Below are 15972 nucleotides of genomic sequence, written 5' to 3'. Positions count from 1 at the left end.
CTGATGTTGCTTTTAAAACACATCACACAAAATGACACATTTCTTCTCAATATTAGTCATGTCCTTCTGGTAACAAATACTCATTTATCAATAGCAAGAAAAATCAGAGTTGAGCTAAATTCAGGGAAAGCATCTCTCTCTGCATTTGAGTACAGCATTGTTATTGTACAAGGATGAAACCTGAGGAAAAAAAACAAATCCAAGACATGGAATCATCACCTGTAAAAAAATTAATTAAAATGGGCCAGTAACATCCATTTGCTCTGAAACCTGAAGAAACTAAGCCTACACATACCATCAACCTCAACTCAAGGAGCAGCTTTTCAGGGATTATCAAACATCCTGTCATGTTACCCCCTTGAGCAAGCCAAAACTAAAGCTTTCCTTTTCCCCTCCAAAACAATCCTAGTGATTCATACACGGCTGCAGCAATGTTATAAGGTGCTGTAAAGAAGGGAGGATATAAATGCTGTCAAGACCTAGGTGACAATTAATCATGGCTCTTCAGGTTAGAAAAAGCAGCATAATTCTGGCTGGAATTATAGTTCAATAAACTTTCAGAAGTCAGAAATGGGAAATAAAGAACTTCTGTTTCTCAAGCTCTAAGAACAACTCAGCATTGAAAGAAATCAGAGTAAACATAGAGAAAAGAGGAAATACTTGTATTTCCCAACCTCACAATTACCACAGAACTTCGTGGCAGTCAAACGTACAAAGATTGTTCAGAAAGCCGCCAATCTGGCTTCACATAATTCTTAATTCTCTCACCATCATACACAGTACACTGCCCATCAGTAGTCACTTGTTAAGCACTAGTTACTTCAACTGTGTCATACACATGCAGGCACAGGTGATGTAAGATACTGAGCACACCTATTTGACACCTACTAAAGGTTTGACCTAAAAAAAGTACCCCAAGTTTACATTAAAAAAATTCAAACCATACATTGGCAACATATTCTTCAATTCTATTTTATGGTGTTCAGCATTTTAATCTTAATTGGTAAAATGTTCTAAAACTTCAAAATTCCATTTACATCAGCGAAGCTCTCTTGCATGATTTCAGAATTAAACCTACTTTCATTCACATTCATAGAACAGGTGAGAGATGTAGTACTGATGAACTAAAAGATCTACTTTAAAGATATGGTAGCGTATCTAAAATTGCACTATTGCATATCTAGAACTATCATTTTGCTGACTGCCCCTAAAAGTAAACTGGCAAGAACAGTGCATGCAAATGACAGTCCATTAAAAACAAACAAACAAAAATCAGAGAGGGCCTCACCTAGCTGTTTTTCTCGCTCTTCTCTCCGTTCTCTGGCAAGACGTTGCCTGTCATCAACCTTTAGTACTGTTGGATGATCTACAAATGGAGAAGAAGGAATATTAGGCACATAGCATAGAATCAAATACCACCAAACCCAAATTTTTGGGAAAATAGCTGTTAGAGAACTCTGATTGTTCTGTCAAAATAGATTATGTTTTCAGAAATCCATCTTATTTTAAAAAACCCAGGAAACTGATCATTAGAATGCATTCATACTTTTTAATATGTAAAATACTTCCAAAGAACAGACTAAGATGTAACTGTAAACGCCCAGAAAGACTACTTCTTGTGAAAACTCAGGAAGAAGCTTTATTTTGTTTCCAAGCCTGAAATAACAACTCCTAGAGAGCATTCTGAAAAAATACTGTTTATTATTCCACAACATCTCTCCAAAATGTATCCACAGGAAAGTCTATTATAATCAAGCATTGTCTTCCCCTTGATATTGCCTCAGAACAACCAATAAGCCCTTTATCATGACACAAGAACCTCAGCACCCAGGCAAAACAGGCTGGATCAAAACACTGATGTTGCTGAGTAGTTCTAAAGCAGTTCTGGCTGAGCCTCTGAAAACAGCATGATACTGATTTCAAAAGATGTTTCTGTGCACATATGTTAAAAACTCTGACAAATATATTAAAGGCAGTGAGGCATCACATGCATGGTATAACGTGTCAAGTAAGATCAGAGCTTTAACTATTCTTGTAAATTGAAATTTAGCTACATGAGTACTTCACAGCTATCTGCAATTGGGCACTTGGATCACAGCAGTAAGACTGAGAATAATATGAGAGATCTGTGTCAGAGCCCAGGTTTGACTTTAAAATTCAGGTTTGGTTGGAAAACATCACTTGCTCAATGATGGTTCTGGAAGGCAGCAAAGTGATGAGCAGCTAGCATCCGACTTCCAGTCTCAGCAATGGAGCTGTTCCAGACAAAGGGGACAAAATCCAAGTTAGCAATTCATCTCAGCATGCTGCCAAAACTAATTTCCTACTCAGCCTGTTCTGCTAAACCTGGAAAGCTTTTAATTTTATGCTTTTTTTTCAGTAGCACTGAAAAGGTCTGCTTTGCATAAAAACACAATAAATAAAAAACCCACAGAAAAATAAAAAAGATTTCTGGGTATAAATAAATGGTCTGATTTAGTTTAGGGAACTCAGTTTTTAAGTGTTTTAGGATAAAGAACTACCTAGAATACTGTCATTGTGAAAGCCCACAGGACAGCAGAGCCTTTCCACTAACATGTAAGCAGCTTGTAAAAACACGTTGAGACAGCCTACTCGTGTACAGGCTGCATACCTATGAAAAAGTTATTAGCAAACTTTTGGGTCCTAAATCTGAGGGTAAATATATTTGAAAAATAAGTCCCTGAAGTGAGGCTGTGCTAGACTAATTTTGAATAGTTATTTGAATTAGGTTAAAAAAAAAATAATTATAATGTGCATTTCATCCTCCAACAGAGGATTCTGCATAAGCACGACAGGATTTCTTGGGTGAACCAGCTCACCAAGAACTATGTACACTTTAATTACTCTGGAACTCCAGTCAGTGAAAAACTATTATCTCAACAACTGTCAGACTAGAGCCCAAATTAAGAGTGTTAACAGCAATGCAAAAAAACAGCTGCAAGGAGAAAACCCATTGCATGGCTGGCAGGGAGAACCTTCAAATACGACAGCCCCAATGAAAGGCGCAACAAGCGAAAAAGTCACCAGCAAAGACAAAGGTAATCCATCAGCCAGTTACAGGTCAGAAAACTTTCATGTTGGCTGACTAGCTCACAGTGCTGCCATTCACAGCACTATGCTCAGCCACACCATGGCAGAGATTTGCCCACTGCACGGTGTACATCTGCACTTGGCTGATGTTCAGCAGTGCGCTGACTCACACGCAGCCCCTTTAGCACACAGACACAGGTCAAAAGGGTAATAATATTCCTTCCCTCTGGTGACTGGCACACAAGATTCACAAAACATGAATTTCTGTGGCATGAGTAATTAATGCTTGTGGAATAATGCACATTTTCCCCGGAAAACAAGGATTCCCTTCAAGGGCTGTCAGCAGAGTCAATGTAACACTGAGTTGACAGAAAATGATGAGACACTGGGGAAAAATGTAAAAACCTGCTTCTTTCAGAACATCCTTCCAGTTGGTTTTTTTTTTTCCCTTTCTTGAGAAGACAGATTTCCCTATTGGGGAGAGGCAACAATTCTTCAAAGAGGCAGGAGGGTTACATGGACAGGCAAACTGAAAAGGTCTCCCTTAAGAATTCCTAATTATAAGCAATGGAAGGAATAAAATAAATTTTTTAAGTTGCCCTCTGCCACTCTGTTCAAAGATATCCAATTATTTTTTCCATATCACACACCTGATAGTGTTCACACAAGAACAGCCCCTCTCCCAGCACCCCAGGATGTTAGAACAATCCTAAAGAATTCACATTAAGTTGCAGGCTATGCAGAGCATGTGTCTTCAGTAACAAGCGATTTTGCATACATTTGGGATCACAAAGAGCTAAATCAATATTAGCACAAAGATGAGGGTAACACCTTTGTAGCAGACCATCATTGCATTTGCTCTGCTAGAAGCTGGAGCGCATATTATGGGTGTAAGTCTTACACTGATAATTAAAATGTCTTCAAAATGATCCTTCATAGTTTGGCTACAACCCCAAGCTCCAACATTTGCATTGATTCCAGATGCTCTGCTGGCACCCCCAGTGCAGAGCGTCAATAGCTTCAAACTGTGGCAAAACAAGAGAGCTCACTGGGACTGCTCCCCATTTTATTTCTCATGTCCCTATTCTTTAAAATACCTAAGGCAAATACCTGGGGGATTGACATTTCTTCTCATTCAGTAGGAATACCAGGACAAACAAATGAACTTCCTTGTACTCTCTTTTGCTCATATTTGTCATCAGACCATAAGCTTTAAGCTACTGTGAAAGGAAGTGGGAAACATGTCAGCTACAACGAATCCTGCAAGAATTTCTCATTTTATAGAGAAATAATTGCCAACTGGGCATATGCAAAGCCTAAGAGACAACACTACAGGAAGGCCCACATGCTGCTTTGGAAGTTGCAGTCTGGTTATACTGCAATGTGGGAACTCACATGCAACAACCTACTTCCTTTCACTTATGTAAAAGGCAAGGAATTAAGCATTTGTATGATAGGGATATTTGGAGAATAAATAAGACAGAGCTCTACACAGGATAAATTAATTTTGTACCTGCTGCTGGAAATTAAGCCTCTAAATTGCATATAAAAACAGTATATGTCCATATATTTGGAACATTTAGTGCATGTTCAGAATTAATTTTAATAAGTTAATGGTTAATTTTGAAATCTTGGAAGTTGTGAACAGTATTTTGCAGAAATTCAGCACTGAAACATCAACAACTTTTTGTCCCTAATGATGGTAACAAAAGGAAGAAACAAGTTTTAAAGTCTTCTATAGAACTAAGACTCTACAAACTCTTAAGTAAAATTGTTATTTGTAGAAATTAAGTTCCTAAATTAACAATTATCATATATACTTCATAAATATGACCAGTTTTTATGGCTCATACTATCAGCTCCACTCTGCCTTGCCAGCTCTAAGAATTTTGGATTCCTTTCAAGACACCAGCATAAATGAAGGGAACATTGGAACAGCTAGGACATGCTCCTGAGCAAAGAAAACTGGATTGGACTATTGCAGAATAAAGCAAGCATTGAACACTGTCCAACACAAAGAGTTGTGGAAAGAGGTAATATAACCTCTATTTTCTCCTCCTTTTCCCACTGCCCATCTGATTGAGAGCAGCTGTGATTGCTGTGCTTTGTGGAGGACCCAGCGTGCCTGGCAGAGAAGGCAAGGTATGATCCGAACGCAGACAGTGCTGGGGTTCCTCCCCTCTAGGGACGCAGACCAAAGGCACCCCATTTGGGGATAGGGAAGAGTCTGCCAGTACAAAACATCCCTGAGCTGCCAAGCTGTCAAGGAGTTGGAAAGGGAGATGTTACAGTGGGCATAGTCCTCAGCAACACAAGCACCTCTGCTTTCCCAGGCATCTAAGCAAAATCACTATTAACTGCACACTTTAATCTGGAGTACCTGAATTGCAACACAAGCAGATTTTAGATATCTAAGTCCTGTTCTGGATCTTGGTCTAAGCACGCAAGTGGAATAGACCCATGACACCAAGGACTTCATTAAGCTTTTTAGTACATACATTTTCAACTGTTTAAGTGAATTAAATCCGCACAATGTACCCATGAGGTGTGGTGAAGTAATGAGAAACATCTGCCCACTGTACAGAGTGTGTTAGAGGATGGCATGCTTTGTGATAAGCGAGGAAACGGCTGAATTTTAAGCTGCAAATCTTCACCTACAGCACATAATTCCTGTTCAAGCACAGATGCAAATACAGTGGCTTCTATATTGTCTTTTCTCACATCCCAACCCTCATTCCTAAGCTATTCTAAAATATAAGTAGATTTTTCCAATTTTGCTTCTTTGCAAACAATCACATATTCCAGCCTATCTAAACATGAACAACCACTGATATCAGTTTTGTCTGAAACAATAAGTGAGGTACAAAAGCAACAAACTTCAGTAGTTCCTGTGGCAACAGCTGTTTTCCATACACCACTGAGGCAAACAGCCTTAAAACATGGAGCATGTGGAATGGTGTACCTGGTTTAGTTCCAGTGTTGCTTTGTCCTGAAGTGACTTTCTTATCTTGGGTTTCAGAACCTTCAGTTGCTAAAATAAGGAAGAAAAGAAGATATTAAATAACCATTTTACTTAGTAATAAGTCATTCACCTTCTTATAATGAAACTTAAATATTGCTGGACTCCCTTTAAAATCAGAGTGTTCCAAGATTTCACCTTAATGCCATTCTATATCATTTTGCATAGAAAAAACCCCAAAGACTACACAGAAAGTATTTAAGCCACAGTACAAGTTCCCAATTCAAGTTGAGGAGAGAGCCACAAGATTTCATTTTAACAGTGTGTTTTAATAAGTCTTATAAGATGACTTGCAGAACCCAGGTTTCTCAAGGTATGGTACAAGATACTGGAAAAAACTTCTTTACAAATTACTAACACACCCATAATGCAGGACTGAAGAGAAGACTATTAATGACCCAAATGAAATCTGTCCAAGGAGATATTCTGATTATTTGCAATAGACTTTTGATCAGGCCCTACCAACCTAGAACAAGATCTAATTCTGGAACTCTGAATGCCCTTTCAACAGCCCTTTATAAAAAAAAAACCAAAACAAAACCACAAACCCAGAAGATTCATTACTATTATTCAAATCAAAACCATATCCTTGGTTCAGTATCTACCACTAACTAAAAAACACGCCAAGAAATTAGATGACATGATTTTTTCATCTTACTACTCATCTTTGTATCCAGCAGTTCCACTACAGGAGTGATGAAGTGCAGAACACACCGATCTGGGAACAGCCTAAAGGCAGATTGTAAGAATTCTAAGAAGCCTTCCAAAAACAGCTTGAAAGTATTTGCAAGCAAGGATAAAAAGACAGTTACAAATAAAGCTTAGGGCACGAAAGACACCGATTCATTTGAACAAAAATATCACTAGAAATGAAAGTTGGAAAAAAACCCTGATTACTCCAGATTTAAAAGCTAAACAGGCATTACTGTATTAGATCCCCTTTAGGAATCATAATTAAAACAAATTTTCCTCAGAAGGCTCCAAGCAATTTCTTATGCATGTCAGCTTTAACAATACACAGTCAGCACTTAGTACCTCATTGAGATCACTCCCTTCCTGGCCTCGAAGTCTGTTTCCTTGCTTAGCTCCTTCCACAGGCATGTTTCAGGATTAACTTGAAGGGGAAAAAGTAGCAGGAAGAACCTGCATATTACATGTACTATGCCTTTTTTGCAGGGGGAAGGTGCGTGAGGAAAATAGAAATATTTCTTATCAAATGCTTCAAGAGCAATGTTTTGCCAAGAACAATATTCAAAAATCATGCTGTGTCACCAAAAAAATTGTGTGAAACCTTAAATAAATGTCAGATATTCCTCTTCCTTGATGCCTGTATTAAGTCTTTTGCAATCAATAGAAATAACCACCGTTGAACTTAACAAATACTGATTCCAAATGACAAGAAGAACTATAACACCTTAAATGCAGCTCAACACAAGATTTAAGTATTTGACACTTTAAAGGATTCATACAAAAGATTAGTGTGACTTATGGGCAGATGGATTGATTTTTGCAAGATAATTTGAGCACCACTGAATGCTTGTACCACCAGGCTTGGTAGGATCTACCATTATGAAAATCCATACCTGGTGCTGGAGCAAGTTCAGAGAAAGCCAAGAAAGCTGGTGCAGTGTCTGGAGCAGAAGTGCTCTGAGGAGCAGGGGAGGGAGCTGGGGGTGTTTAGCCTGGAGAAAGGAAGGCTCAGGGGGAATATCACTCTGCAACATCCTGGACGGAGCTTGTAACCAGGTGGGGGTCAGCTGCTTCTCCCAGAACTAGAAGCAACACCATGAGGAGGAAATGGCCTCAGGTTCAACCAGGGGAGTTTTAGACCGGATATTAGGAAAATATTCTTCCCAAAAGAGTACTCAGGCATTGGAACAGGCTGCCAAGGCAGGAGGCGGAATCACCATCTCTGGAAGTGTTCAAAAACATGGGGATGTGGCACCCAGGGCCATGGTTTAGTGGTGGACATGGCAGTGCTTGTTTAACAGTTGGACTTCATTTTAGAGGTATTTTGCAACCTTAACCCTTCTGTGATTCTAAACTCTTTATATCTTACCTCCCCCTCAAAGTTAAGGTACTAGTAAAACAAGCTTTTCTCCTGCATTTAACATTTAGAACTTTCTCAGAACAAGTCCCACTGTAACTCAGTGGGACTACATCACAATTCCCATCAGCCTGGCCTAGGGCATCATATAGAAGAGGAAACTGTCATAACATAGTAAAAATACTGTTTCTAAGAGTTTGTGAGTACACTGATGTTCTAATAGTGTCAGTACAAATTTCTTTGCATCTTTCATACCGAGTATGTGCGTTATTTTCTTCAAGCATTGTGCCATGGGATTATGCAACACTCCATTAACTTCAAAACAGTGGTTTAAATGCCATCCAGAAAATAGACTTTCAGGAAAGCCTAGGTACACAAAGTAATACTTTTTTCCCGTATTTCCTTGCCTAACATTTCCTTGGAATATTTTTGGACACAGTTGAATACACACTCATATGACTACTCATATGACTAGTGATGAAAAGAACAGATGGCACACCATGAATTTTAACGATGCGGGATATCAAATAAGAATTGGCACAAGTATTTAGTAACCAGTGTAGGTGTGCTCCCAACTAAAATACATCTTGCTCTAGAGGTTACAAACAAATTAATCAGACAACTAAACATCTAAAATCCACACCTAAATATTGACAACAGCAGTTTCAATACCTAATAGATGCCAGAAGAGATAATTTAACTACCTAATATTTGATCTGCTGCTTATCTGGAACCTTTACATAAGTGAATAAAAGTTGCATAAAGAAGTGTTAGAGATAGATAATTTTTTGTGAAGCACAGCTCTTCTCTCTCAGGTCTGCCATTATTATATGGCACAGCATCAAACAGAAAGTTGCACTTCAGCTTCTCTGTGCGGAAAGAGGGGAAAAAATAGGGGGGGGGAAAGCAAGAAGAGATATACATATTGCTACTGAATAATATGCATTTGTAAATTCTGAACTTTTTTTCACACTGTGGCACATCAAGCACATGTTTGCACAATGAGAACCAGCTATTTACAATGAGGTGAATAGCAAACCAAAGGCCTCACAGCAAGGCTGAGGAGCTGGAAAGAAGATGCTTAAGCTCTGATCTGTGGAAGAGGGGAAACAGCTACAAGACAGAGGCAGTTCTGTTTCCAGGAGGTCTCTACCCCCAGAAGTGTAAGCTTCAAGAGATTAAAGACAGTGTGAAGGGGCACTTGGGGACCACAAGCAACAAGTGCTGCTCAGAGCTGTGTCAAGGTCAGGATGTGCACAGCAGCCCCCCCAGAACTGCATCCCCTGGAAAGGGGAGCTGTACAAGAGCTGCACAGCTGTGGATGAGAGAACAAGTACAGGAGAGCCCCAGGCCTGCAGCCAGCCATGTGTGCCTGACAGTGCAGGTACACCTCTGGGTACAGGGTGCTCTGAGCACCACAGGGGAAAGAACACCCTCCAGCTCCCTGCTTTAACTCTACAAGTGAGAGAGAAATTACTGAGAGGCATAAGAAACAAAAGAAATAGCTAAATCAGGGGAGGAAGGATTACTAGGGAAAAAGAAGAAAATCTAGCTATTCTGTACCTGCCACTTGTCATCTAATCCCCCTGGTATGACTGAACAGTTACTTTTTTTATCTGTCAAAGAGTGCTGGGGGTGTGTGTTGGGAGAGAGGGAAGACATCAGAAATGACAGCTGGAACAAACTCATGCCTCAGTAAAAAAGCACTGCCAATACATAGCAGAGGAAATTCAGCATTAAACTAGGAAATTTAGAACAGAACTAACTGGGAACTGATATATTCTTTCCTAATTAGTATCCAATCCTGCTACCTCCAATTACTTCCTCATGAACATTGCTCAAAATCCATCTCCCAAAAAAAAACCTGAAAAACAAACAAAAAAAAAACCCCAAAAACCAAAACAACACACACACACAAAATCTCCCCCCCAAAAAAACCCAAACAAAAGCCTCAGTCTTAAATTCATTTTATTTTATATAGCATGTCACACCTGACATGCACAATGTAAAAAATGCATAGTTTGAATTACTCAGAATTAAGCAGAGAACAGAGTGTTCTACGTTTGTGTAAGTAATAATAAAGAATTGGGGCTAGTCTAGGCAGTTTTGTCTGGACACTAGGAACAGTGGCTAGCTAGCATGTCAGTCAAGTCAGAGGTATTGCTATGCTGGGTAGAGTGTGTTCAAAGTGCAAATACAGGTCAGAGCTGACAGAATTTATTAGCTTAAATTCAGAAACACATTAAGACCAAACCCTGAGTACCTGGCTCAGAATAAGTGTCTGATCATTCAGCAACTGTCTGTTTTATTCTACAATAACATCACTGAAATTTAAGACTAAAGAGTTTCTTTAATGGCAAAACTGGGTTGTTTATCCTACAAGCAAAATCCTGCGAGGCATGATCCAGGGGCTGAATACAGGGAAAAGAAGAGTTCAATAGAAATTAAAGTTTTTCCATTGCTTGTGACTTTTGCCTGTTCTTACATCCATAGTTTATAATAAGACATGTAAAAACTACTCTCCATATTTACAGTAAAAATATATTTTTCAAGTCTTCAGAATTTCATAATCTTTATCAATATCTTATCAATAGTGTCTATATATATTTAGATAAACAACATACTACGTAATACTTTAATGCAATTTATAGTTTTAGAGTTAAGTAATGTTTTCAGTCCATACTTGCACCCCATACTAACTATTTACTTGCATTTTAAAATTGTAAGCTTGGGAACAAAGTACAGCAATCTTCCCAGAGATAAATAGGTCTCAAAGTCCTATGGGTGGCCAAAATTTACCAAGATGTACGCAGTATAGCTGACTGATAAAAGGGTAAAAAACAAGCATCTGGATGTTTAATATTAAAATCTTCAAAGTCAGAACAAAATCGTGATCTGTTCTCTTCTTTAGAGGTGTTGGAGAGGAGAAGTTGTAAAGAATCCCATTTAAAAACTCACTCATCAGAGGCTAGTTTCCAAAATCCACTTGTCAATAATGACTCTGAACCTTCCCCTCAAGAGGAATGGGGTGAGTATTGGCCTAGAAATCTGTTACAGCACAGCTGGAGACAGTATTTTCTGGTGCTTCTGCACTGTACTGAATATTGGACAGACCAAATTTCTTATGCTGCTGCTTCTGCCATCTGTGTCTGAGCTCAACACTAAGTCCATGCTACTCCTCGCTGTCACAGCATAAGCACACTGGAGCCTTAATCCTGTTCAGGGCCTGATACGCTTTTCAGAAGATTATTATAAAACGGTGCCTTCAGTGAACCAAAATTGCACTGCCACCAGCACTGGCTTTGCTTTTGGAAACTCCCATGCACACAAACATAACCATTACCAAAGTCAAGTCCTTCAAAGCAAGACAGGAAGGAAATTCTCACCTTAAATTAACACATACTACAATGTAACCCTGCCGAGAGGCTTGAAGATGGATTAGAGACCCAAACGAAACAGTTTGAACACAAAACCAAACCATCTCCTCTCATCACCAAAATCCATTTGTACAAACAAAAGACACAGAGAGCTAGGTCCAAGACAGTTACTTTGACACTTAAACCGTGCAGGAGCACAGGAACTAAGGATCAGCAATTTTATCAATATAAAACATCTCCTCCTTTTCTCCTCTTTTGCAACAACTTAAAGCCTCCCTTCTGTACATGAAGTAATGAATGGTGCCTTGTGTGTTGCTGCTGGCCTCCAAAGTGCAAGCAGCCTGACAGCAGTCAGCTCTTATCCACAGACCATTTTGAAGCAACCTTCATCCTTTAAAGCCCTGGCTGCAGAGTCCTTCCTGTGTAGTTGTGCTGTCCTGGTAGCTGGCAGATATTCCCTGAGCAGTTGCTGATGACAAGATCAAAAGGGCACTCTAAAAAACCTCTGCTAACACTTACAATGGGCAAAGAGCTTCCTGGTGCTTCTGGGAAGGTTCAGGGACCAGTTCAGTAGGGAGTTCAACAGACAGGCTCAGAGCAGGGCTGGGGGTGAGCTCAGATTCTATGACTTTTTTAGCACAACAGGATGGGAAACAAGGGAAATATCTCTGGAGAATGGAGGACTGTAGGACTTAGCAATAGGTTGCAGGAGGGACAAGGAGAGCACAACATCAACATCCCTTTTGCAGGAGCTTGCTCACAAGAGATGTAAGCTTTCTAGGGAATGGGGAAACCAAGACACTGATGGTACACCGCCCTTCTTTCAGGTTAATCCTTCGGGGAAGAGCATACAGATAGGAACAGAACTGAAGCATCAGCTTGGAAACTTTATGCATGTTCTGTCCACATTCCATTCCACCCAAAAGGCCCCAAGCCTTCTTGAATGCACTAAACACCAGGTTCAAGAGAGACACTAGAAAGATTTCTCTAACAGAGCTACCATTTCAAAAGAAAAACAGGAAAATAGAAAACACATCAAAACCAACTCCTTCAGGCTTCTGAAATTCAAAAATTCTTCAGAAAACTCTCAGCAGGATGGGTAGGGCTACACCATCAAATCAAAATATTTTGTAACATATTTTTGTTCTAATTAGCAACACTGATAAAATTATTTCAGGAGATTTACAAGGCTTTGCCAACTACTATAGCAGCGAGGCAGAAAGAACTGTAGGCATTATGCAGAAGTCTTGGAGTGTTTTAAAACTAAAATCTAGATTTCTGTTTTGAAACAGTAATGACATGTACCTAATTTTGGTTAGATGTCAACACTCAGATTCTCTTGTTAAGGGTAGTAGGCTGAAGTGATTTCTGAGGGAACTAAGGTGAAGCAAGTGTACTTCCAGACTATAGACCAGTTTGCTATTTTTAATGCAGGTAATGCAAGTTCTCACAACTTCAGATAAAAACTTTTTGAAATTTCCATCATTAGCAAATGGAAAATGCCTGTTCTTCTACAGTCTAAACAGCAGTACTTAAAAAGTACATTTGCAAAGTGGAGGTTTAAGTCAGAAGAGTGACAGAATATCTGTGTTTCATTTCAAATCACTGAAACATGAAAGCAAAGTTCATACCTTATTTAAACACACCTATTAATTAATTTTATATTAAAATATTTTCAATTCTTAAAAGCTCAATGCCTTATTACATCTTTTTGTACTGTCAACAGTGTGAAACTTACCAGTCTGGTTTGCAAATATAAATAAATTAAATGATACCAAGCTGTAGTGACTGTAGCAGTTCTTTTTGGTCTGGCACTTCCCATAGAAGTCTACCATCAGAGCTGCCAAACAAAGCACTGTTACCAATGTTCCTCATCTCTAACATCCTGGCTGAGCCAAACAGAGCAAAAACTCACCAGCATTAGTGCTAACTGCTCAAGGAATGGTATAAAAATTGCTAATGTTTTCATCATATTGTGGACTAGAAAGATAAATAGATGATTTAAAACTGTCACAGCTAATTCAGCACTCAACTGTAAAACATGAAAACCAGAAGCATCAATAGATTTACTTGGAAGCAATCTACAGACATAAATTTGGATGATGCAACTGGCCAAAGGGAAAGGGTCACCTTTTTTTTTTTTTTTTAAAGATTAAACTTGTATAACTGCTCCACTGGGAGATGCATATTTATAAAAGATTACTTTTGGCTGACTATGTCAGCTTTAAAAAGCATTGTATCCTAAAATATTAAATAACATAGAAGATACCAAACCAAATGCTTTTGTAGGGAGAGTCTTAGAATCTCTTAAGGATGATAAAGGAACACAGTATCTGTAACAGCATTTTTTTAAAAGTTGACACTCATATCCTCTGGATAGTTATAGTTCATCATCTTACTGCAATATAAAACAAGGATATTAACAGGAAAGGATCCCTGGAAAAAAGGTACCTGTCTTCTGCTGAAAAAGCCTGTGCTATGAAGCCAGTTCTGCAGTTGACCAAAAGGCCAGCAAGCTCACCCAAATGTAGATAAGACATGTGAATGGAAGCTGTTTAATTACACATCACCAAAATGAAAGCTGAAATGCCACTGCCTGAGGGCATGCAGGACAACCTCAGTTCCAGACAGCCAGCAATTTGTGCTGTGCAGCCTGTCTTAGGCCATGTGCTCTTCAAACACCAAAAGCAGGCAATGTGCAAGATGCAGTGATTTATTTGTGACAGTGTTACACAAGGGCAAACACCTTCAGCCAAGGTACAAAAGTACTAGCTGCTTCTCCTCCTCAGATTTCTCACTGCTGCAGGCAGCATTTGCAACCACAATGTCAGAGAGATTCCCATACCCAGGATCAGTGTCACTGTATTGCTGCAGTAGCTGTACATGGAAGGTCACCTCAGAGATTATGAAATGGAGAACCTGTACAATTTTCTAGATGAAAAACTCTTCTGGACTTCAACTAGAGATCATTCTCCAAACTATGAGGTAATTCCTGTGAGTAATTCCAAGTCACAATGAAGCTTACACCTACTGCTGAGACATGGAGAATTAGGCACAGACCAGCCTGCTTTCTATATCACACCTATTCCATGGTGAGATTGCTTGAGCTGTGGAAAGCAACTTGAGTATCCCATTATTCGATATCCTTGCTCAGAGGGCACAACGATCAAAGCATATTGCAGCTTGTGAGAGTTAGTGAGACAGCAAGTGCAGTAAAGTGAGTGTGGGCATGAAGAGAAAGGGAAAATGGATAGTTTACTATACATTGCTCTGTTGAGCAATTTGCTCTTGAGAAAGAGTAATTTTTGAAAAAAATGCAATCTCTTTGGTCTCAGCTTTGCAACAAGAGGACATAATGACTTCTCCCCACTGAAGTAAAATAAAATATTCTTTTGATGCAATACATATTTTAATTTAAATGAGTATGCCACAAAATGAACAATATCCACTGATTAATTTAGGATACACCCACCAACAAAGCTTTGCTTTGACAATGCTTTCTTCTTGCCACCCCACTGACAAATACAAGTCACCACATCCCTGCTGAGCTCTGTGCATACCCCTCCTTTCCTCTATGCTTTCAACTCTTCTGACTTAGCTCCATGTGCACTGAAGTTCATAGTTACCACCCCAATGACTTTGTGTTTTAGACAGAGTAGGCCAATAATAGTGTACTCCTGCCACCACAGAATGAATCACAGAATGGTTTGGGTTGGAAGGGACCTTAAAGATAATCTAGTTCCAACCCCCCTATTATGGACAGGGACACCTTCAACTAGAGATCAGGTTGCTCAAAGCCCCATCTAACCTGGCATTGGACACTTCCAAGACTGGGGCATCCACAACTTTCTGGGTAACCTGTTCCAACGCCTCACCTCCCTCATGGTGAAAAATTCCTCCATACATAGCAGCATAATAATCATTCAAAAGCAAGGCACCACTTTTTCTGTGTCACAGTAATTAACTCCTATCTACAGCAACCAGGTGATTCTGCTGCCCTGTGGGGATATCCCTATACACACACCATTTTCAGGTGCAGTCTGAGTGCCCTGTGCGAGAACAAACAGGTGTTACCTTCACTGACATCCAAATGCCGAGCCTTGCCCTTGCCAGACAAGGTTTAGACCATGGAAACAAATGAAGTTTTAGAACTGCTTTTTTCCATAGGGAGAAAATTCAGATTTTTTAATAATCTTTAATAATCTCTCTCTGCTGTGTGTGCAGCTGCAGGCACACTCTAAAAGTAGGGCACTTCTAGCATTTCACACACACAAAGAACAGCTGCAAGAGGCATAAGACACTCAATGAATTAAGTGATATGAACTCTTTAAGCATAAGAAAGTTCAAAAATAGAACTGTTCTCCTGCAAAGCCATCTTTGGTCACTCTGCACTGCCACCTTACAGAACTCTACAAGTGAGACTACAGTGCAATTCTCCCACAGCATTACTTTTAGAATACATTTACCATCTCTCCAAC

The 15972-nt window shown here is 39.4% G+C and overlaps 1 protein-coding gene across 4 annotated transcripts in view; it reads right to left on the bottom strand.

Moving 5' to 3' along the window:
- The window catches only part of MAP7 (microtubule associated protein 7), a 108033-nt gene that overhangs the window by 40327 nt on the left and 51734 nt on the right, over window positions 1-15972 (bottom strand). For all 4 annotated transcript variants that reach the window (XM_058836632.1, XM_058836635.1, XM_058836634.1 and 1 more), the window contains exons 2-3: window positions 6014-6082; window positions 1289-1366 (exon numbers count right to left, since the gene is read on the bottom strand). In XM_058836632.1, coding sequence (XP_058692615.1) covers window positions 1289-1366; window positions 6014-6082 — 147 coding nt within the window. The remainder of the gene's footprint in view (window positions 1-1288; window positions 1367-6013; window positions 6083-15972) is intronic.

The sequence above is a fragment of the Poecile atricapillus genome, chromosome 3 (genome assembly GCF_030490865.1).
Source record: "Poecile atricapillus isolate bPoeAtr1 chromosome 3, bPoeAtr1.hap1, whole genome shotgun sequence".
NCBI lineage: Eukaryota > Metazoa > Chordata > Aves > Passeriformes > Paridae > Poecile > Poecile atricapillus.
Note: the sequence above shows the minus strand (reverse complement) of the source record. Positions and strands in the feature narration are given on the sequence as shown.